The 24,899-nt window shown below is 43.8% G+C and overlaps 1 protein-coding gene across 4 annotated transcripts in view; it reads left to right on the top strand.

Annotated features, from left to right (window-relative positions):
* PRKCH (protein kinase C eta) overlaps window positions 1-24,899 on the top strand; it is a 234,284-nt gene that overhangs the window by 151,940 nt on the left and 57,445 nt on the right. For all 4 annotated transcript variants that reach the window (XM_025918488.2, XM_086709599.1, XM_086709598.1 and 1 more), the window contains exon 10: window positions 9,353-9,507. In XM_025918488.2, coding sequence (XP_025774273.1) covers window positions 9,353-9,507 — 155 coding nt within the window. The remainder of the gene's footprint in view (window positions 1-9,352; window positions 9,508-24,899) is intronic.

Here is a 24,899-nt window from a genome sequence, read left to right as displayed (position 1 = left end):
ACAGTGAGGGGGAGAAAGAGAGAGAGAGAGAGAGAGAGAGAGAGAGAGAATCCCAAGGAGTCTCCCTGTTGTCAACACAGAGCCCGATACGGGGTTTGATCCCATGAACCATGAGACCATGACCTGAGCTGAAATCAAGAGCTGGATGCTCAACCGACTGAGCCACCCAGACGCCCCTGTAATTACTTTTAAAAACAGAGAAAAAAACCACAAAGCTTTATTCTTAAAGGGAAATGAAGTGGTGTGTGAAGCAGGTCTGCTTCTCATTTCGAGCTCTTCCATGAACTATTTTAACTGCAAGTAAGGCAGTTTACGTCGTTGCCCTTACATACACTAAATGGGTAGAACTGATCTTGGCAGTGGGTTCCAGCTTTTGTGACGTTCTAGTTTAAATCGTCGTAGAAACCAGAAACGGCCTCCTGCCATGTTAGCTCTCCAAGGGGTTATTTACCCTTTGCCAGGTCCAGGCACTACGCTTGGTGGTAGCAGAGATGTGTCATTTCCAGCCGGGCTCTGCCTTCAGAGGTTTCAGGTCCTTTACAGAAAACAACACCAAGCACACAAGGCCAGTGCAGCCCAACGAGACTGGGCAAGATGTGTGTGGACCTTTTTTTTTTTTTTTCAAAGTATAAAATACATGATGATTTAATTCTATTTAAAACAATGCAGTTTAAAATTTTATGATAAATTTTGTCATGAATGGCAAATCACACACTTGGCTATTTTGATTTGTGATATTGATCACTGTCCCCTCTCCCCTTGGGAATTACTGAGTGCTATCATTCAAGTAAAAGTCAGACCAGAGAGGGCTCTGCCAGGAAGTGGAAGGACTTAAGCCCTGACATTGCTCTGTCTCCAGTCATGTTGACTGCTTAGTTATGCTTCAAGAATATTCTGGCTCAGGGGCACCTGGGTGGCTCAGTCGGTTAAGTGCCTGAACGGCTCAGGGTGTCATCTCGAGGTTCGTGAATTTAAGCCCCGCATTGGGCTCTCTGCAGTCGGTGCCGAGCCCACTTAGGAGCCTCTGTACTTCTCCTCTGCCCCTCCTCTGCTCACTTGCACGTGTTCTCTCTCTCAAAAATAAATAAACATTAAAAAATGAATCTTATGGTTCAAATGCCTCCCAGTGTTTTGAACTGCAAGTTAGATTGCCTCACACAGCCCAGTCCGTTATACATGTCGGTGAGCCTTGTCACGTTTCACTACAGGTGACAATAGGCAGTGTAACTGGGAAAAGTCTTGGTCTTGGAAAGAGTCGAGTGTCCCTCCAGGTTTGAAATGCAGGTTGCTAAGGGCTTGTTATATTAGAGACATATTTCACCTTCCTGAAGACTAGTGCCTGAGCTCAGACAGGATGTATCATGCCTGTGGGCTTGAGAGAGGGGTTGCTGAGTGATTGAATTAATGTCTGATATCTTCTGGGCTGCACAAAATGGTAAGTCCAAAAAAAAAAAAAAAAAAAAGGAAGCCATTAGATTCCCTGTCCTTGTTTCTTCCTTGAAGCCTTTGTAATCATTCTTAATGTAGTTAAATTTAAGTTGTTTCCAGTTCAGGCATGGTGCAATCAGATTTCCTCATGAGGGTGCTTTTCCACTGTGACCTCTTTGACGTCAATAACTGTTTCCTGTTGATTTGAACGCCCTATTCCCTCTGTGGATGACTTTGTTGGAGCAAAACCATAAAGCAAGGAGCACTTATGAGAAATTCAACACAATGCTGCCTGTTACTGGAGATTTCCTTCTCCATGCCCACAACCAGTCAGTGACACTGCAGCTTTTGATACAGGGTTGGTGTGTTATTGTTTCAGAAATAATTCCAAAGTAATTGCTGAGAACTTAGGTAAGTCTAGATGTGGCGCTCAGCTTAACATTGCTTTAAAACCATCACTAAATTCATTAACTGTAAATGTTGTTGCTATTCTTTGAATTATTTCCAAAAGGCAATCTGCATCCTCACTGTAATACATCTTCAACTGAAGATTTATATCTGTTGATGACATGTACAGACTATGGATTCTTGCTGTAAACAGAAAAATCTTTTTCACTCTGTTGACAAGAGTGAAGCAATTGTATGGAAAGGGAGAAGAGCTACTACAAGAAGTCCCACTCTGATATGTTAGCAGTCCATTTGCTTTGCAACAGTATCAGTTATGATGATCAAGCTCTTAAAGTAGAGAATATTGGGGAACCTGGGTGGCGCAGTCGGTTAAGCGTCCAACTTCAGCCAGGTCACAATCTCACGGTCCGTGAGTTCGAGCCCCGCGTCGGGCTCTGGGCTGATGGCTCAGAGCCTGGAGCCTGTTTCCGATTCTGTGTCTCCCTCTCTCTCTGCCCCTCCCCCGTTCATGCTCTGTCTCTCTCTGTCCCAAAAATAAATAAAAAACGTTGAAAAAAAAATTTTTTTTTAAAAAGTAGAGAATATTATCATCTGCTATTAGAAACTTAGAAAACTTGCTGGAACTGAAGCCCTCCGTTGGCATGTTTTGGTTATCAAATCTAGTTTTGTGACCTCTTGCTTTGTAATCACTTCCCAGAAAGAAAAGCTCTCCTTAATAGGTCAAGGTCATGACCACGCAGTATCAGAAGTGCCCCCGCGGCTGGCGTGGGTGTCCTCCTGACTCCTTAAACCCTCCAGATTCCTGTCTCACATTCACATTGCTGTTTTGGCTGCCATTTCATTCCTGTCTACTTGCCAGCCTGAGAGGCACCATCTCTGCATCCATGCAGGGCAGCCCGCTGCCCAGGACAGCGCCTCCCCCGCCCCCCCCCCCCCCCCCCACAACGCACACACAGAGGGGCCAGAGGCCCGGGAGCACACGGCCGTGACGGTGGAAGCCGTAGTGATAGTGAGGATATTTGCTCACACTTAGTGAACATTCACTGTGTGCCTGGCACAGTTGGACATTCTTAGCTTAAATCATGTAATGTTTGTACACCTGTGAGTTCAGTCCTCTTATTATCCTCGTTTTGCAGATTGGAGTTTTGAGACAGAAAATAAATACAGCATAGTGGGAGCTGCTTTGGCATCTCAGGCGCCCTGGCTCCAGAGGCCCCGGGCCCTCACCACCACGCTGTGCTTTGTCTTGGTGACATCAGGGACTTGGGCACTGGGTGCAGGACCTCCTAGAGTACACGTTAGCCTGTTTGCATGATGTACTAATAACAACAGTTTCTGCTTGTGGATCCTCTTCTGGGCCTGGCCCTGACAAGGCACTTTGATTCTGGTTTAATCTGCACATGGTCGTTGTAGTGTGTTGTTATCCCAGATTTGTGAATAAGTGAACCTTCTGCCCCTTAAGAATTGCTGTGTGTTTCAGTTGAAATTCTCCTGGTAGCAAGTAGAGAAAGCGGTTTACCCAAGGTCATGCAAAAAAGTGAGAAGTGAAAATAAAGATGTAGAGATACAGGGTGTGTTTCACAGAACCCGAGGGCCAACTTTGTCCATGTCTCTTCCGGATCTGGAAGTGGAAAGGCATGATGGGCCCAGGTGGTGTCCTTCTTGGCTCCCTCATTCGCCCTTATCTCTCTTGCCTCTGCCTCACTCTATGTTTCTGTTCCATCCTTTTCTCTTGTCCTTCTGTCCATCCATCTGTCCTGCCGTGCTTTCAGCACTCTGTTTTACCAAGACATGTCACATGGTCACACAACACAGATAACCTCAGCTTCCTAATTCACGTTTCCTCAACTCCTGCACCCCACACAGCCTAAATTAACCTTTCCATCTCAGTTCCGATTTTCTGGGAAAGATACTGGAGAGGGGGTGGCCAGCTTGCTCTAGTTAGCTGCTTGCAGGGTGTCTAGCATGCCCCCCTGTGACCATGCCAGGGCAGTTCTCTGAGAAAGAGATCAATGAGCTGAACAGACACCTCCAAAGGTACTGACCACAGTGACCCCAGGGGATCTCATCCCTGGTTCCTCTACAGTCATCCTTCTTAGGTGATGTTGTCTTGTCACAGGTTATCATCTTGGTATATCACTTTTCATCGACCCAAGTGTTTTGTCTCGAACTTTTCTGTATACAGTTGCCTATCAGTTTAATTCCTTTATTTTCATTTTCATTTATTTTATTTCCTTTAATGTTTTATTTATTTTTGAGAGACAGAGCATGAGTGGGGGAGGGGCAGAAAGAGAGGGAGACACAGAATCCAAAGCAGGCTCCAGGCCCTGAGCTGCCAGCACAGAGCCCGACGCGGGGCTTGAACCCACGAGCCTTGAGATAGTGATCCGAGCCGAAGTCAGACACTTAACCGACTGAGTCCCCCGGTCCCCTCAGTTTAATTCTTAAAGAACAATCTTTATGAGGGCCTTTAGGGAATGCACACTGCTCATACTGACAGCCACTATCAGTTTGGGGGATATTTTTATCCCCTTTGACCCCTAAGAAGTAACAGCCCTGAACTGATAGCCAGGACAGATTTGGGCCAGGCTGCAGCGGGTTAATGGAGCCAGGCAGGTGATGACAGGAATTCTGTTATTAACCAGGCACCAGCTCCTTGGCCTCCTAATCCGAAGGGAGGCGTGGGACAAAGGGATTTCTGTGTTGTTTTTATTCCCCCAGGTGTTCCTCACCCGTGTTAATGACTTGCATTTGTGGTTGGTTGAATGGGGGACAAAAGAGGAGCAAGGGACAAAGGGCTGGGCCACTTGGCTTTAGAACTGAAGTTACACCGGTCTCCAGTCTCAGGGACCTTGGGTTTCTTACCTTGCAGATCAGAGCAAAATTTACCTGAGAGGAGCCAGAGGCCTCAGGGAAAGCTGTGCAGGTGTCCAGGACTCAGTTTCTAGGAGACTGGACTTTAGAAAAGCTGGAATGGCTGTCTACACAGGCTGAAACACAGAAACAGTTGTTTTTGTACTCACTGCCGTAGGCGGGATTTGGAAACTGTTCCCTGCCCCAGAAGTGACTCACAGGCAACCTGAATCTATTATGCCCTGCCTCCCTAAACTCGGGGGGCCCGGCAGATGTTTCCTCTACTTGCTTCACAGCTGAGTTTGTAAAGCGTAACTTCGTGCTTGTCGGGTGGTGAGGGAGACTAGTTCTTCAACAGCCCAGACTGCGAGTGGAGTCTAGGCAAGAGGCGATCTCCTGCCTCCCGTCACAACGTCACGTCCATGACTCTGCTTTGTAAAGGGCACGCGCTAGGTATGAAAGGTTCCCCTCGGGTTGGTGGAACTCATTCCATGGCAGGAACATTTAGCAGGGCTGATTTGCGTTTGTAGCTGATGTGTTAGCATGTGTGGCGGGTTCTGCTCGCGGAGTCTTTTTCCAGCCAAGCACCATAGCTGCCACCTGGTTTAGCCCAGACGCTAATTGTAGAGACCAATAGGTGAGTGAGCCTCTCTCTGAACAGGACTATAGCCCTGAACTTCTCAGCTGTCGGTGGCCTGAGGATGGGGTGAAAGGAAGTACCCTAACTAGCCTTTTGCTTTTTTAAAAAATTTTTGAGTTTATTTATTTTGAGAGAGAGAGAGAGAGAGAGAGCCCAAGGGGGGCTGGGGGACAGAGAGAGAGAAGGAGAGAGAGAGAATCCCAAGCAGGCTTCGCACTGTCAGCGCAGAGCCCGATGCGGGGCTCGAACTCACAAACTGCAAGATCAGGACCTGAGCCGAAATCAAGAGTCGGACCCTTAACCGACTGAGCCACCTAGGCACCCCATAGCCTTTTGCTTCTTCTGTCAACACTTGATTATGAAAGCAGCATATTCCAGTGATGCCCCACATGCAGAAGCTTCAGCACTTAGGGACGGTCTCCCTTTGCAGCCATTGTCCCCTGCCTCATACCTGATAGTTCAGCTGTTCGTATACCTTGATGCCTCCCCACTCCAGCCTGACTCCTGCTTCCTCATCCTTCAAGGCTGGGGAATTAGCTCCTCTTGGAAGCTTTCCCCACGTCCCACCCCAGCCTCCAGGCTGCTCAGGTGTCCTGATCTGTTCCCACGACAGCCTCTGTGTGCCTCCACCGCTCTGAGTACACTGGGGTGATGTGCTCTATCCACACTTCTCTGAACTTCTGGAGAGCAGGTGTGGGGTGGCGTTCATTTTACAATACTTTGTCTCTCCCCAGGACCTGGTATTGCGTGTGCTCGGTAAACATTCCTTCTGGTTGAGAACCTTAACAGTGTAAAAGATCTCTGAAAGCCTTATTAGGTACCATAAAGCCTGCATACCAGAACTCAGACCCTTTACTCCCATGGAGCCCTGGGACCCAAACCAGGGCTGATTGTATCTCATTTGGATGTTGTTCCAACAAGCTCGATGGCCTGGTGACTTTAGGTGTCAGAAAGGCCATTATTAGGGTGAAGAGATATGCGTGTAAACAGAGGGGCTCCTCTCAGCAAAGGCATTCTGTGAGTTGATGAACACATTTTTATTTTCCTACCTTGTGATATTATTTTAGGTCTTTGATAGGATGGACCATTACTTTTGGTAAATTGTCATTATATCTGGCTGGCTTGTTTCCCCTTCCTGCTTGCTTCAAGAGCTGTAAGTAGCCTGAGGGATGAGAGTTGTTCTAGGTGGTGCCATACAGGAAGTTAGAAGTGAAGCTCTGAGGGGCGCCGGGGTGGCGTTGACTTTGGCTCAGGTCACGATCTCACATTTGTGGGTTCAAGCCCCATGTCAGGCTCTGTACTGACAGCTCAGAGCCTGGAACCTGCTTCGGATTCTGTGTCTTCCTCTGTGACTCCCCCACTCATGCTAAAAATAGATAAGCATTAAGAAAATGAAAGTCTAAATGAAGAGAAACCCCTATTTTCGCATTCCTGAGGCTTATGACCTTGTTGCAAATCACAGGCGGGTGTGACCCCCTGACCGTCCTACTTTTTCTGAGAACCCACCTCCAGGGCTGGGCTGAAGAACAGATGAAAGAGACAAGAAGGCAGTATTTCCTCCCCCAGATTTGGAACTGAGCCCCTGCTCTGGCTTTTCAGACTTGAGAATATGAGAACGATTTGGGGGAAACTAGAAATGGATGAAATTGCCCTTACAATACTCTCATCTTTTTGATGCCTACTGCCTTAGGAACTCTTGCCAACTACACTGACTTTCAGCAGCCTAAGGAATGGCCCCTTACCTACTGACCCAATTCCAGTAATCAGGTATTTCGAGCTCTTGGAATTCACGTGACTGCCAGTCACAGCCATGAAGAAGGTGAACAGGCTGGTTAACAAAAATGTGTAAGACTTACCTACTTGTCGAGGGGTGGTTTGGGTGGCTTTACCACTTGAGTCTTCATCGTGTCCCCCTTGGCCACCCCTTCAAAATGGACACAGCATTGTCATTACAGTGGCCTGTGCGGACGCAGCTCTTGGACGTATCTCCATCGCGTACTTAGCCTCCATCCCACTCCACTGCTACCCTGCTCTTGGGTCCTTCCCATATGGAAAATAAAGAACACCATTGCTCATCAAAGCTTGTCCTAACCACATCTGCCACTCCATTTGTCAGTCACACTCAAATGAAGGCCACTAGCTCAGTCAGATGGCTCACTGTATTTAGCTTTCGATTGACTTACACTGGCCAACCTCAAGAGTTGTTTTGTTATTGTTTGGTTTTGTTTTTGTGTGTGTGAACCTTGTTCCTTATGCACTCTTTTTTTTTTAATATTTGTTTGTGTGTTTGTTTATGTATATATGTATTTAGAGCATGAGCGAACCTGCAAGCTACGGAGGCACACAGACCAGGGGAGAGAGAATTCCAAGCAGGTTCCACACTGTCAGCACAGAGCCTGATGCGGGGCTCAAAACCATAACCATGAGATCCTGACCTGAGCCGAAATCAAGAGTTGGATGCTCACCTAGGCGCCCCACCTCCCCCCATCTTCACTCTTAAATTCATACTTCTCATTAACAGAAGTTTCATAGACCCAGGGGATTATTTTTTTCTCTGAATTAAGGTCTTACTTAAAATCAGGACTAAGAGGTCATGAGTTCTGTGTTCTGATCTGGAAGGCCCAATGAAACCAGTGGTGACTTGGGAGTGTGAGCTACAACTCGCACAGCTGTGTCCACTGCTTAGCTGTGGATGCGTGGTAACATTGTGAACAAAGCTGGGGCACTGAAAACCACAAGGAAAGATGAGTTGTCAGTACACATCCTTTGTGAATTGGCAAAAACCAATTTCCTACAAAATGACGTCCACCACCCCTGGCCCCCCTGCCCCCAAAACGATGATGGCTGGCCCTGCGGGGTTATCCTGTAGACCTTTGCTTACATGTCACTCGCTCAGAGACTCCTCCACTGACCCCCAGGCAGATGACCAGATGTCTCCTCTTCCTCCCCTTTTCCTTCACAGGATTTACCAGAATTTGTAACTTTATTTGTTTATATGACTCCTTGTTTATTTTTTTAAATCAGTGTCTGTCTCCCTACCAGACTCTATATGGGTAGAGGTTGTATCTACATTATGCCTGTTCTACTCTCTTGGATCCCCAGCACCTCATTCAGTGCCTGGCAACCCAGGGACTTCGTAGATGTTAGTGGAGGGAGTAAAAAAATCCACTGATCTCAGAGGTTCCTGAAACAAAGCACTTGATACTGTCAGTCTTACAGACATCGCTTTTTCATTGAGACTTCACGTTCCTTTTATTAAAGTCTTAATCAAGGCACTGTGTTCACACCACATGCTCAGTACTTAGTGCACTTGCATGGGGAACCGTGAGGGCCCTTTCCTCTGTGAGGCTGAGAGCTCCTTCCAAGTAGAGCCAGCATCCCACCAGTCTGCACCTTTCCACTCCTAACTCGGGAATTTCCTCATGGCCCGAATGGAATTTCTAACACTGAGGCTACTCTGAGGCTGTCGTTAGACTGCTGTTTGACAGGCTTGTCTAAAATGTTTTCCTCTTTCTGTGAGTGTTCCCTACCCAAGTGTGAGGACCTGGTAGGTGTCCCTTGCATTCTGCAATTAACCCTGCATGTTCCAGAGGAGCGGCATGTGCCTTTCCATTTATGTTGCTCTCCTCCACATTCTGAAACCCCATGATTGGGCTAGGGATCCTGCCCTCATCCTCACTTTGCTAACGTCTGACGTCCAAAACAAATTAAACTCAAGGTTACGTGGCGTTTAAGTGCAGAGCTGCTACTAGAACCAAAGGCTCCTGAGACTTTCCTACTTTTTGTTTAATGCAGAGATCAAGGCTGTATGGAATTACTTAGAGGAGATCCAGGTGTTACGTGCCCCCCCACGGCCCCCACAAACACCCTCATGCTTTGCACTAACCCCATCAGGATATTCCACTGAGTACCTCCACTTGATGACCTCTTCTCCCCACGCCCCCGCCCAAGGTAACATGATGGTGACCAGATTCTAGGCTAATGGTTACACCACGTTGGATCCTCTCTTGTGTTTGTATCCAGGATCGCCTGTTCTTCGTGATGGAGTTTGTGAATGGGGGCGACTTGATGTTTCACATTCAAAAGTCTCGTCGTTTTGATGAAGCACGAGCTCGTTTCTATGCTGCAGAAATCATTTCAGCACTCATGTTCCTACACGAGAAAGGGATCATCTACAGGTGAGTTTTGGTCGCTGGTAACCTATCTCCTAATTCATCCGCTGTTTGCCCTCCTGGCTTCATCCACCCTTCTGTTTTTCCTGTTAATCAATTGAAATCTTTTTAGAATTAAATTTACAAAGGTATGTGTCCCTTAGAATAAATAACCTAGTGTTACACATTGCCTGCAAACCAGAATTGCCCCCATGTGGTGTTCATAAAATCGGCTTGAACTGCTGCACTGAGATTATTCCTGAATTCATAGAGCCAGCCCTTGCAAGGTGCTGAACACATTGTTGCTCTCTTTTTCTGTGTTAACGTTGGAAACACTCCATTCCATTTTAAGGATCCATACCTACACTGAAGAGTGTGGCTGACTGTTGCCCTAAATTACTGTGATAAGAATCTCGGTCAGTTGGGGTTACAGCTCGCCAGTCAAGCAACCAAAAGGTGAACTGTTGATGAGCAGTGTCCTGCTTGATGATATTTATCATGTGTAGCCCCTCCTGAATGTTGACTCCGCGTCATGGCACACAGTTTTCTGATGATAATATACTTGGGGCTTAAAATCTGGTTGCCGCTGTTAGATCTCAAAATGCAAAGGGATAGGAGATGAAACTTTGTCCAGACGCAAGATTGGGTAAGATGGGAAATGTAACAGTGAGTGTGTAAGACGATGTTTATTTTTAAATTTTTTCCCTGTGGTCAGTGTTTTCCTCCTCTTTACACAACTTTGTAGCTTAGTTGCCATATAAACTCTTCTTTCTCTTGAGATGCAATTGTTTCCTTTTGAGAAAAAATCATTTTTATCTTAGGAGCATGAATGTCAAAGTAAAAGAATTTCCTGATTTAAACTGGCAATTTATTAGCCTTGCTAACACTGTTCCTTTTGGGGGCTCCGAACAGTATTGACATCACTGTGCAAGTGTGAAAGAACTTTAAAAACTGAATATCCTTAAATATCTTAGAGTCAAAACAGGAAGAGAGGAGTGAGGCTAGGAAAGAATTCATCAGGATGGATCGACGATGCCAGAAAGAAGAGAGAAAGCAAAGGAAGTATAACAGGCACGATACAGAAATGTTAATTCTCAGGGCAGAGCCCTAAAGCCTCAACTAGATGCGGCCCTTGTCTCAGCCTCAGCTGTGGGGCAGAGAAGTGGGCAAAGAGCTCGGAGCCAGGCCGGATACCAGCAGTGGGAGTCTTCCGCTTGAACAGAATCAGGAATCTCCACTCATTCTTCAGCTGCGCAGCTGCCACAGGTTGCTGTAGATGGCCTGTGCTTTGAGCTTCCTTGATCAGGCTCTCTGTTCTCCCGGAGCCTCCAGCATGGGAGTTTTCCTGTCTCAGAATTCCGCCCAGTGCATGATTGGAGGGGGTTGCTGGTGGCGGAGGGAGTTCAGAGATCTTCCTGACGGTAGGTAGCATCAGACTCTGGGCCACGAGCTCTGCTCTTGTTCTGCTTTCTGTGGCTTATCCATCCATCTGCTCTCTGTCATCCCAGAGAGAGTCTTCCCCACATTTAATTGTTAAGAATTATGACTTCCCAACTTGACAGGGACTTCGGTAAATCCAAAGACTCATACCAATGATGGCAACAAGAGCTACATGGAGCATTTGTGACAGTCAGTCTTTACCTGAATTTCTGCCCTCATCCTTCCAGCACTATTATTATATAACAATCTTATTAGTGTTATTTAGGTGAATAACCGAGTCTTAGAAAGGCTTAGCAACCACACTGTTAACTGGTAGTAAAGCCACAATTCAAATTATACCGTTAGCCACTGGGCCACACTGCCTCCTCAGGAGAGACTTGAACACTCTACCACTAAAGAGGGGACTTCTTATTCCTCTTCTGGTGATAGAGCGACTTTAATTCATGAAAAGGAGGCAGAGCATGTGTCTTCATTCTTCTGGGCTCCTTTCACAAAATACCGCAGGCCGGGTGGCTTTTATTTATTTATTTTTTTAAATTTTTTTTTTCAACATTTATTTATTTTTGGGACAGAGAGAGACAGAGCACGAACGGGGGAGGGGCAGAGAGAGAGAGGGAGACACAGAATCGGAAACAGGCTCCAGGCTCTGAGCCATCAGCCCAGAGCCCGACGCGGGGCTCGAACTCGCGGACCGCGAGATCGTGACCTGGCTGAAGTCGGACGCTTAACCGACTGCGCCACCCAGGCGCCCCCCGGGTGGCTTTAAACAACAGAAATTCATTTCTCACAGTTCTGGAGGCTGGAGGTCCAAGATCAAGGTGGCAGCAGATTCAGTGTCTGGTGACAGCTATCTTTTCTCTATGTCCTCACATGGCAGAAGGGGTTAAGGGAACTCCCTGGAGCCTCTTTTATAAAGTCACTAACCTCATTCATGAGGGTTCCGCCCACATGACCTAAGCACCTCTCAAAGGCCCCGCAAATACCATCACCTTTGGGGGTGAGGATTTCAGCGTATGAATTTGGGTCGGCGTGGGGAGAAGGATGGTCAGGGACACAAACATTCAGATGGAAGCAGTGGAGAATAGCACAGTTGTCAAAACTCATTTTCTCGAACCCTTAGAGGCTTTACTTGCGGACCACATCACACTGGCATGAGGCCGACAGACTTGCTCTCCTGTGTGGGATGTGACCGCCTCTCAGTCTACTTAGTTTCATTTGTCTTCAACTATGGAGGATGGACACTATAGCCTGATGTCGTTTCTGTGAAGCTGTATCAGCCCACATCTTGAGAAGTTTTATTTAAATTCTTGGCATCTGTGGTTCAGTTTTGAGAACTTATTTTAATTTACTCTTCAACTCGAATCCCATATGCAGGCTCCAACTGATATGGTTGACTTTGAAGGGAACACATTTAATTAGGATAGATTCAAAAGCTATTTTTATCCTGTGGATTTATTTCACAGGATAATTTAATTCCATTCAGGTTACTGGCCTGAGAGCAGAGTCTTAAGGATAAGCCTTTGAAAACCAAGTCCTTGGAATTCACACACAGTAAAGGGCACAATTGGGTCGTACAGGGTATGAATTTGATCCATCCAGAGAGCACAGGGAGAAACTTGGGTGCATGAGACAGCCTCATTTATCATACATGTCCTAGGATGGCCTTTATGGGAGCCAAAATGATATCATGGATGCTGCCTCTGACCTATCCAGATACAGGTATACCTTGTTTTATAGTGCTTTGCTTTTGCTTTATTGTACTCCACAGATAACTGTGGATATAGTGGATAACTATCTATCTATATCACAGTTTTATCATATGTATATGTGTGTGTGTGGTTTGTGGCAACCCTGTGTGGAGCAAGCCTACCGGTGCCTTTTTTTCAACAATATTTGCTCACGTTGTGTCTCTGTGTCACATTTTGGTAATCCTCAGAACATTTCACACTTTTTCATTATTGTATTTTTTATGGTGATCAGTGACCTTTGATGTTACTATTCTAGTTGTTTTGGGGCTCCATGAACTGCACCCATATGAGATGGCAAACTTGATGCACAAATGTTGTATGTGTTTCTGACTGCTCCATTGACCAACCCCTCCACCATCCCTGTCTCTCTCCTCGGACCTCCCTATTCCCTGAGACACAACAATATTAAAGTTAGTCCAGTGATTAACTGTGGCTTCTCGGTGTTCAAGTGAAAAGAAGAGTCACATGTCTCTCACTTTACATCACAAGGTAGAAACGATCACGCTTACTGAGGAAGGCACGTTGAAAGCCAAGATGGGGTGAAAGCTAGGCCTCTTGCACCAGTTAGCCAACTTGTGAATTCAGAGGAAAAGTTGTTGAAGGAAGTGAAAAGTGCTAGTCCAGTGAACACACGAATGGTAACCAAAACAGCCTTAATGCCGATACTGAGAAAATGTGAGTGGTCTGGGTAGATCAGACAGCAACAACATTCCCTTAAGCCAAAGCCTGATCCAGAGCAAGGGCCTCACTCTCTTCAATCCTGTGAAGGCTGACAGAGCTGAGGAAGCTGCAGAAGAGGAATTTGAAGCTAGCAGAGGGTGGTTCATGAGGTTAAGGGAAAGAAGCCATCTCCATAGACATCAAAGTACAAGGTGAAGCCCCAAGTGCTGATGTAGAAGATGTAGTGAGTTATCCAGAAGCTCTAGTTAAGATAATTAATGAAGGTGGCTACACGAGAGCGCAGATTTTCAATGTAGATGAAACAGCCTCACATGGGAAAAAGATATTATCTAGGACTTTCATTGCTAAAGAGGAGAAGCGCATGCCTGGCCTCAAAGCCTCAAAGGACAGGCTTTGTTAGGAGCCAGTGCAACTGATGACTTTAAGTTGAAGCCAGTGCTCATTGACTATTCCAAAAATCCTCAGACCTTTAAGAATTATGTTAAATCTACTGTGCCTGTGTTCTATAAATGGAATAATAGAGCCTGGATGACAGCACATCTGTTTACAACATGGTTTACTGAATATTTTAAACCCACTTTTGAGACCTGCTTCTCAGAGAAAAAGGTTCCTTTCAAAATAGTACTGCTCTGGCAATGTACCTGGTCACCCAGGAGCTCTGGTGGAGAGGGACGAGGAGATGAATGTTGTTTGCATGTCTGATAACACGGCATCCGTTCTGTATCCCATGGATCAAGGTCATTTTGACTTTCAATTCTTATTATTAAAAAATACATTCCATAAGGCCATGGCTGCTATGGCTAGTGATTCCTCTAATGGATCTGGGCAAAGTAAATTGGAAACCTTCTGGAAAGGATTCACCATTCTAGATGCAATTAAGAACATTCTTGATTCATGGGAAGAGGTCAAAATATCAACATGAACAGGAGTTTGGAAGGAGTGGATTCCAACCCTCATGGATGACTTCGAGGCTTGGAGACTTCATAGAGGAAGTCACTGCAGATATGGTGGAAATAGCATGAGAACTAAAATTAGAAGTGGACCCTGAAGAGGGGACTGAATTGCTGCAATCTGGTAATAAAACTTGGATGGATGACGAGTTGTTTATTATGGCTGAGCAAACAAAGTGGTTTTTTGAGATGGAATCTACTCCTGGTGAAGATGCTGTGAAGATTATTGAAATGACAGCAAAGCATTTAGAATATACTATAAACTTAGTTGATACAGCAGTGGTAGGGTTTGACAAGTTTGACCCCAATTTTGGAAGAAGCCGTGTTGTGGGTGAAATGCTATCAAATAGCATCACATGCGACAGAGAAATTGTTCATGAAAAAAAAAATTAATCAACGTGGCAAACTCCGTTGTTACCTTATTTTAAGAAATTTTTACAGCCACCTAAGCCATCAGCAACCACTACTCTGATGAGTCAACAGCCATCAACATGGAGGTGAGACTGCCCACCAGCAAAAACATTACAACTTCCTCAAAGCTCAGACGATGGTTAGCATTTTTTAGCAATAAGGTATTTTTTAAACATATCATACTTTTATGTTATTTTATTTTTTAAAATTTATGTATCTATTTTGAAAGAGAGAGAGTGGGAACGGGGAGGGGCAGAGAGAGGGAGAATCCCAAGCAGGTTCCCTGCAGTCGGTGCAGAACCCAGCGCAGGGCTGGAACTCACAAAACCATGAGATCATGACCTGAACCGAAATCAGGAGTCACACACTTAACTGACTGAGCCACCCAGTCACTCCATCAAGAACATATTTTAAAATTAAGATTGTTTTTTAGACATAATGCTATCCCACAATTTTAATAGATTACAGTGTAAACATTTATATGCACTGGGAAACCAAAAAATGTATTGACTCATTTCAGACAGTTCATTCTGGAACTGAACCTGTAAATATCTCTGAGAGATGCCTATAGAGGGGCTGTTGTTTATTGTTAGGAAAGGTTTTTATTTTTCAGTGTGTTGCAAATCATTGCCAATAGGATTTTGGAAGGTAGTACCATAGGCTCCCTATGACTTGACTTTCTTCTGTCTCTTAGCCAACTGTGCCTTGTGTGAGAGGAGAAAGGCCAGTTACATTTCTGTGCTTTTCCGCTTGACCCTGATTTTCAGACGTGTTCACTTGCATTTCTTGGAGGAACAGAAGTCCAGTTCCCTGGAGATACAGCAAGAACAGGGGTTGTGCCTTCGCCTTTGGTTAGAAGGTCTGGGGCTGCCACGGCCCAGAGACCAAGAAGAAAGGGCTGGGAAGTAAGCAGTCAATGAGCCACTTTGCTAAAGGGAAAAAAAGACTATTCATTCCTTTGTCCTGGGCTTGTTGGCTGATTGGGAGCCCAGATAGAGCTCATGAATAATTTACAAGGCCATTGACTTTTTTTCAGAGTCAAGTCCTACAGAAAAGTTAGGAAGACAAAAGGGCACACATCCCATTTACCTGCCCTCCAGCATTACAAGCCCCATTTTCAATCATGTTTCATAACCTATTTTAAAGGGAAACTCAGGCGCCCTTGACATTTCAACCCCAAACTCTTAAAGCCAGCCAGCACACATTGGAGTTGCTGTTTTTGACAAAGCATAGGATGTATCTAAAATATGTTTAGTGAGAAACCTTTATGGAAGGGCACAATTTAACTTTTGATTCCTCCTTACTGTCTTAACACCTGAACACAGTGCATTTTAATACACACTGTGAACCCATGAGTCAGACCACCCTGTACCCTATGCAGTTCTTGGCTTGCTGTGTGCCTGGTAATCAGTGTTTACTCCTAATGCCCCAAGTGCTTACCATGGAAATTTGCTGTCCTGTCCCATTGTCCAGGTGTGGAACTGACCCACAGAGGCTGACTGCCAGACCTGAAATAATGTCTTTTAACATGTAGCACATTAACTTTTAAAGAAAATCAACTTTGATTTCTCCTCAAATCGAGAGAACAGTCTCTACCTAATTTGACTTTTTTTAAAATTCAGAATTGGGGAAGATTAACAATCTCCCTCCGAGATAAGGTCTGTTAAGCTAGTCTTTGAAAACAGTTCTGTGTGAATATTAGTCTCTAATAGCATCTGACTCTTGTTTCTCAAGGATATCATAGGGGACTGTCAGGTACCTTGCTGACTTCACATACCTGTGTGATTTGAAATTAGCTAAGCATAGTTTTGCTTGGGGAGCCCTCCACTGTGAGCATTGCTTCTGTGTCTAAGAATTCAGTTAATCTGTTTCCAAATCAATTTGTATTTGGGTCAGTAATGAAGGTCACCTGCTTGAGTCATTGTTCTCTGATATCTACCTCTTCCCCCCTCTTGAAAATCTTGTAACATTTGTTAGATTCCCATCTCCTGGGACCTTCTCACTCCTAAGTGTTTCTTATTGACAGAATTTCAAGGTCCTCAAATGTCTTTCATTTGAGTCTGGAATTTTGGGCCCTTACTGTTACCTCACCTGTATTGGAATTCATTTCCATATTTATATTTATTGTACTCATTCTAGTGAGAAAAAACTTCTCTGTAGATAAAGATGAAAACCAAATTTAGAAGCTCTGTGTTCCCTTTGTCATTGGATAACATCATTCCTTCTGCTCCGAGAAGTAGGTCTAGTCTTTCTTGATCTGTTTGTTGCAAGGAAAACTACAAATTGTCATTTGTCATTTTCATGAGAGTCCTTGTTTCTTCAGGATGTGCCAACCATGGGACTCTCAATACAGATTTTGACTATGAACCCTTCTTAGAATTGTTACTAAAACTCCAAACTATGTAGTCACATTCCTGCCTCTTCTCTTAGCTTGTCATGATTGCTCTGTCAAATGGAGGCCTCATTCAGTGCCTTCCACGGTCACCAGAAAGTGACTTCACGGTCCCCTTTCAAAGATGTGATGGAGAGCTCAAAGGATTTCCAGCTTATTAGAATAGCTGGACATTCCCCCCCAATGAAACTTGTCTACTTTTCTCCTCCCTCACACAGCCCTTGGAGATATTTAGCAGGTGTTTATTGAGCATCAACTTTCTGCCAAGGATACAAGCATAATAATGAGCAAAAACAAAATATTCCCTTATGGAGAGTATGGTATAGTGAGGGAGAAAGACATCAATCAGATGGCCATACTAGTAGAAAATCACAACTGTGACCAGTGCCACGAAGAACAGGAATGCACTGCAATGAGTGAGAACTTTTCATACAGTGATTCAGGCTGGTCAGGGAGAGACAGAAGAGTTTTCTAAGGAAGTCACTCTTGAGCTGAGGTGACCAGTGAAGAGGGATGGAAATACCATTTAAAAAGAAGGAATAGCAAATGCAAGTTCCAGACATCAGGAAGAAGCATGGCAAGTTCAAGGGCTCTGTAGGTGGCCAGTGTGTTTGGAGTCTAGGAGGCATATTCTCCCACAATAGGCATTTCATTATCCTAGAGCGTTCACTGTCATCTGATGACTTCACGATTTTATTAGACACTCTTTGTAAGTAATTTATTTAAAAGTTAGGTAAGTCTGGTCATGCTGCCAATTGCTGGAGGAGCGATCCATTCACAGTGGGCTCCTTGTGTCCGGTTCTATGTGTTTATGTTCAACAATGGAATTATAAAAATATTAGAGCCAGATGAGGCCTCCAAGATTGCCTAGTGCCAAGTTCTCTTTTATACATGAGGAAATACAGGTCTGAAACATCCAAACAGTAGATTGCTTCTCAGAATGGATGTTTTCTTAAGATGGTTCACCTGTAATTTATTCTCCATCTCAGGGGGAAAGAAATTACCATTTTGTTTCAATCTTTAACTTACTACTGACACGGAGAGCTAATCAGCACATTTGGAGGCATTCGATACTGTTCACTCCATTTCAGTGAGGAAAATGCAGTTGACCTCAGAATATATTTCCTGAGCTCTTACTTTTATTAGGAGATATAAATACAAAATGAATAGATGTGGTGTCTGCCCTTTGAGGCTCTATCTGTGGGTTGGGAGAGATGGCCCATAAATACATAATGGCAGATGGATTCCAAAATTGGAGTATTCCCAGCATATTATGGGAGCAAAGAGAATGGCCACTTAGCCTAACATGGAGGTTTAGACAGACTTTCTGTAGGAAGTGATGAAAAGTTAAAACCTGAACAAAAATAAGGAGGGTGTTTAGGTAGGGGGCAAGCTTGAGCAAAAGTTGAGAAGTATGAAAGCTCCTGGTGAGTGTGTGTGTAGAGTGGAAAACTACAAGAATTTTGGAACTTACAGTTTGAGCTATGGTGGAAGATAAGGCTAGAGGGTTTGGCAGAAATGAAGCTATGAAAGGCTTAACATTCTTGAGATGTTTGAATTCTCTATCACTTAGGATTTGGGGCCATTGCCTGTAATAGGAAATGGAATATGATGGTGGCTTAAGCCAGATAGAAATGTATTTCTCTCTCCTGTAAAAAGTCTGGAAGTGGGCAGTCCAGCTCATGAAAGCTCCATGGAGTCATTTGGGACTCAGATTTCTATCTTTTTTGTTCAGCCATCTTCAGGGTCACTCTGTGGTCTAATATGTTTGCTAAAGCTTCAGGAATCATCTCTGTATTCCAGATGGGCAAAGGGTACTTCTCCCAGCTGAGTTAGTTCCCTTTAGGGAGCCTGAAATTCCACACAATACTTACCGAGGAAATTGCCAGAACTTGGTGCCATGACTGCAGTTAGCTGTAGTGAAGGCTAGGAAGTTATTATGCGGCCATGTTCTAGCGACAAATCAGGGTTTTCTTACTAAGGAAAGAGGGGCAGGATAATTATTTGATAGGAAACTCACAGTGTCAGATACAAATTCCATGCCAGGGAATTTGGTTTTTCTGTAGCAGGTGAAGAAGAGTTTTTGAAGAATTTCCAGCAGCTTGCATGACATGAGTGGATTTATATTTCATATTTATGTGTGGGAGGGAGCATGCAGACACATACATGTAGGTAGCAGGGGAAGGTTCAATTTGTGACCATTGCAGTGTTCCAGGTAGGAAGATAATGAGGACCTGGAGTAAGATGCTAGTTGGGCTGAGGAGAAGGGCATAAGTTTAAGAGATGTACAACGGACAGGACTTAGTGACTGGGTGGGTCCAGGGGATGAGGGAGCAACGTGGAGTCATTCCTAGGTGTTTAGTTAGAAGATTGGATAGACGATGGTACCATTAGCTGGGAGCCCAGCTAATGAGCCCAGGAAGCCTTCTAGACGGAAGAGGAAGATGACGAGATGTAGAAACATAGTATGTCAGGCACCTGAGACACATTCCAGTGGAGATGTGCAATGGGAAGGTGGATATGAGTCTGAAGCTCAGTGAAAAAGATAGACTGGAACACATATTTAGAAGTCATCAGGACATAGCTATCAGTTCAGAGCATGGGGACTGGATGAGATCACCGGACAAGAGTGTCTTAAGTAGAACTGTGAGCCAAGGACAGAACCCTACGAAACTGGACCCCATTAGAAATGTGCCTAAATTTGGCTCTAGGGCTTAAAAAAAACTTTTTTTGGTATATTGCGTCATTTAGAGTGTCCCCCAAAGTGCAAATCCATTTAAATTACAATGCTATAAAAGAATAGTAGAAGATCACTTACATATTCTTTCAACTGAAAGAATCCTGGGCATGGTTTTCAGAAGGTCTTGGTGTTGGACCCAGCCCTGCTTCATGCTGGTTCTGGGGGTGTGGGCAGGTTTCAGAATGCTCTGAGATTGTTTGCCCATCTGTACATTGATGTGGCTTCTCTGCAGGGTATTGTTGAAGCTCAAATCAGGTGAAAGTGAAATGTGAAAGTTCTTTGAAACATGCCATGTCAATATAAGAGGTTATTCTTTGGGGTACCCAGTGGCTCAGTCAAGCCTCTGACTCTTGATTCATCTCTGGTCATGTTCTCAGGGTTTATGAGTTGGAGCCCTGCATCAGGGGTTGTCAGTGTGGAGCCTGCTTGGGGTTCTGTCTGTCTGTCTGTCTCTCTCTCTCTTCCCCTACCCCCTGTGTCTCTAAATAAATAAACTTTTTTAAAAAAGGTTATTCTTTGCATACATGTTATCAGCTGATTTGGATTTTCTTTGTAGCATGTGCTTGAACTGAAGTTATCCTCAAGATGCTTCCTCGGGAATGGGGAATTCTTTACAGAAATTGGAGTTTTAGCTTGTAAATATCAACCTTCTGAAGACCAATCTCTTTATAGTAAACTAAATTTGATTGTAAACTAAATTTGATTGTGTTTTCTTTTCAAACGAAATTATTTTCTTTGCATTTTAACAATATTTTGAAATTGTATATAGTTACTATACTTACCACATACTAATCGTAAATCTTTAAGATAGTTTCCTTATGAAACCCTGGAGCATATGGTACAGATTGTAAAATTTGAACACTCTACTTTTGCATTTTGTTTAAATTTTAACTCTGTAATGTATGGAGGGAGCAATTGAACTCATTTGGGACTTAACTTTTCCAGTACTGAAGCAGATTTTTGGTTTTTCATTTGAGGGGAGGTTCCAGAACTTTTTTTTTTTTTTCAACGTTTATTTATTTTTGGGACAGAGAGAGACAGAGCATGAACGGGGGAGGGGCAGAGAGAGAGGGAGACACAGAATCGGAAACAGGCTCCAGGCTCCGAGCCATCAGCCCAGAGCCTGACGCGGGGTTCGAACTCACGGACCGCGAGATCGTGACCTGGCTGAAGTCGGACGCTTAGCCGACTGCGCCACCCAGGCGCCCCTCCAGAACTTTTTTGGACCATATGCGATGCATATCCTGACAGTTTAGTCAGTGTGGTTTCTCAAAGGACCCAGATTAATGGCTGAAAGAAATTTCAGCCCTGAAACATTTTGTTTCTGTACTTTACTTTCTGTCCTTATTCAATCAGGATACTGATCCTGGCATACCTCATCAGCATTTGACCTTTTGTATCAGCAAGAGCTGTGGTTATTTGGAACTAGTTGATAAATGTGTTAATTGATTCCACTCACTGATGAAATCAAACCATCAGTTTTGTTCTTCTCCCCACCAGATTGATAGAGCAAGCAGCTTACTGCTTCACTGTAATTAAACACAATCTTGGATTTATTTGCTAAGCCATAAAAATACAGTCAGTTGGTCTTTAGGTATCAGATGAACATTTGTAAAAAGTGGTTCAGTTGTACAGTTCAGCAAATGCTTATGAAATGCCTGCTTAATGCAAAGGTTTATGTCAGGTCCCAAGAGAGTTAAAGAAGACTAAAGAAAGGCATCCCCTCAAACTTGGCGTATTTATTCATTTCTTTAACACATATGTGTGAAGAACCTACTGTGTGTCAGGCACTGTGCTAAGCTCTGGAAACAAATGAGACAAAACCCTGTACCCTCAAGGAACTTAAATTCTAGCACAGGTAGTCAGATAAACAAAAAGTGGATATATGGCATGTTGGAGCGATGAATTCTATGGAGCAAAAAGCTGTGTAAGGGGAAGATCAAGTTCAGGGAGGGTGGGACATTTAAGCAGATGAGCAGAGACCTAAGGACATGAGGAAGCAAGGTCTATGTGAATATCTGGGGGAAGAACATTCTGGGCAGAAGGAATGGCAAGCTGACAAAGCTTTTGGGAGGGGAGCATGCTGAAGGAGGGGCAAAGAGAATAGTGGGCTGGAGTTTCTGTGATACAGAATAATGGCCACATGTACTTAGCATATATCTCTAAGGATAAATGTCTCTGTAAGGAGTCCTACTTAGTTAATTTCAGCTTCTTGGGACATCTCTCCAAGGTAAATGGTACTATCCCTACTTTCCACATAAGGAAACTTGAGGCTCTGGGAAGTAAAATAACTTGTTCAGGGTCACACAGTATGTGGGGGAACTCTACAATCCTACCTCAGGTTTGAATCCACGAAGATGCCAAGTTTCCTCAACCAACAGTGCATGGGATGCTTTGTGTTCTCTCTGCCAGGCTAACTCCTGCTAACCTGTGCAGTCTCAGCTAGGTGTCACCTCCACTGGGAGACTTTTCTAGACTCCCTGCCCCCTAACCCATGAGCTAGGTTCGGTGCCTATCCTGTCTGCTCCTGTGACATCCTGCAATACCCTTCCCCTCACACTTTTTCTGGCCCGTGTGTCTCTTCATACGGGCCACTTCATGAAGGCAGGGAGCATGCCTGTCTAACCCATTGTCTGTGACCAGCATTACACTAATCTAAACCCATGATTTGCTCAGAATTCAAGGTCATGCTTTTTCATAAATGAAAGCCTTCTGAGAAATTGCTCTACTTAAAAGAACAGCTGAGTATCCATACTAGAAGTTTTCAAATGATAATTCTAATTCTTGAAGAATGTTTAAATTTGGATTTTCATTTTGGTTAATAATATAAATAATTCTTTCACCGGTTATAAGGACACAATTCTTCCTTGCAATTGTAATTCTCAAATGAAAGTTATTGCATAGGAAAAGACTTTGTGTTTCTTCATATGTTCTTGAAAAAGGAGCCATGCAGTAGACAAGTTGGAAAAACAGTGCTGGTCTCTGCAATGATTCTTCAACCACGGCTCTACACTTGATGGCATGGAGCCACAGCACTTGTGACACATTCAAGTTGTATACTTTTTAAATTGTTTTTAATGTTTATTCATTTTTGAGAGGTGGGGGGCAGAGAGAGAGGGAGACACAGAATCCGAAGCAGGCTCCAGGCTCTGAGCTGTCAGCACAGAGCCCGACGAGGGGCTCAAACCCACAAACCGCGAGATCATGACCTGAGCTGAAGTCGGATTGAGCCACCCAGGTGCTCCTAGTTGTATACCTTTTTGCTTAAGGTGGTGCTAATCCCTCTCAGAGTTACGTTAGATCTGTCCGCTGTATTCAGAGGACTTCAGTGTTTATTGATCTCAATTTTTATGCCTTCCTGCTAAAAGCAAAGGTAATAACTTTTTCAAGGTCTTTTTACAAATTGGACATTGATTTTAAGTTTTTTAAGCCAACCATATATATTTTGCACATAATGACTGAGGGAGAAAGCCTGGTGATGTCACTTTTTTACAGTTAGGTGTAAGTTATTGAATAATGCTAATACCCTGAAGTTATTAAGGGGCTATCTTCAAACTAGACTCTACCAAACTCTTCCTCTCATAAACACACACACACACACACACACACACACACACACACACACACACGCGCACACACATCATCTTCATGGGGGTATATACTCATCAATGAGAGCAATGATTTTCCCCGTGTTTTAAATTTTTAAAATAAAATTTATTCTTGCCTTTCTAATTATAAAAGTAACACATAGTAACTGCTGAAAATATATAAAAGATAAAAATGAATAACCTATATTCCTACTACTGAAAGATAACCATTTTTCTCTTGACATATTTTCTTAAAGGTTTTAAATGTATTTTTTTAAAAAAAGAAACAAAGTTGAAGTCATACATGTAAACATTTTCAACCTGATTATTTTTATTAATATATCATAACCATTTTCCCCTACCGTGAAAGTTGTCTACATTCTCTTTCAAGCTAATATGATGTGACTGAAGTGATGTAGGTGGTTTATCACATGGGCCTACTTAATTTACACTCCATTTAACTTGATTCAGTATTATTAATAATCATGGGTTTTTTTTAATTAATTTATTCATTTTAAGAGAGAGAGAGCACGCAAGTCAGCACGAGTGGGGAAGGAGCAGAGAGAGAGAATTCCAAGCAGGCTCCATGCCATGAGTGCAGCACAGCCCAGCATGGGACTCGAACTCACAAACACGAAATCACAACCTAACCCTAAATCAAGAGTCAGACAATGAACCGACCGACCCACCCAGGCATTCCAATAAATGATGTGTTTATATTCTTGTACACATCTCTTGGATCAGTCTTCAATTCTTTCCCTGGAACCACATTCCTTGAAGATACTGCTGAGTCAAAAGGCATGCACATTGTTACAACTTTTTTTTTTCCAGGATTGCAAGGCCTTGGCTTCCAGTTTTGCCTTGCAACTTCCCCGCTGTGGAATTTTGAGCAAGTTACTTAATCCCTCTATGCCTCAGCTTCATCACTGATAAAATGAAGATCCTAGAAATGCACATCTGAGGGTAGTTGTTAGGGTTTAACAAGGGTGCACATGAAGCCGTTCAGCTCAGTAATACTCGCTTTTTTGAACATTCCGTGGAAAAATATATCAAAGCACATGTTTCTGGTGTTGGGTATTGGTGTCATCTTTCCAGTTTGCTTTTCCCCATACTTTGCTTTCCCCATACTTAAGTCTTATACAGTTTGATGCATTTTGACAGGTGGACACAAATATGTAATCAACACTCAAAGTAATATATAGAACATTTCCACCAACCCAGAAGGTTTCCTGACACCCCTTTCAGTTAATTTCTAACCACCTCCATAGGCTACCGCTGCTGATTTCATATGGTTATTATAGGATGTGAATATCCACATTAGAATCCTGAAAGTAAAGTCACTTCTCAGCAACATCCTTCTGAGTGTAAGAGATGGAGTTCTTTAAGATGTCTCAATGAGTACAGTGGTGGTTGTGGTCAGAAGAAACCACTGAGGGGAAGACTTTGTTCTCTCAGTCAGTTTTACTCTCA

Source organism: Puma concolor, chromosome B3 (assembly GCF_028749965.1).
Source record: "Puma concolor isolate L17-30 chromosome B3, mPumCon1.1.hap2, whole genome shotgun sequence".
Classification (NCBI taxonomy): domain Eukaryota; kingdom Metazoa; phylum Chordata; class Mammalia; order Carnivora; family Felidae; genus Puma; species Puma concolor.
This window is presented reverse-complemented; position numbering and strand designations above follow the sequence as displayed.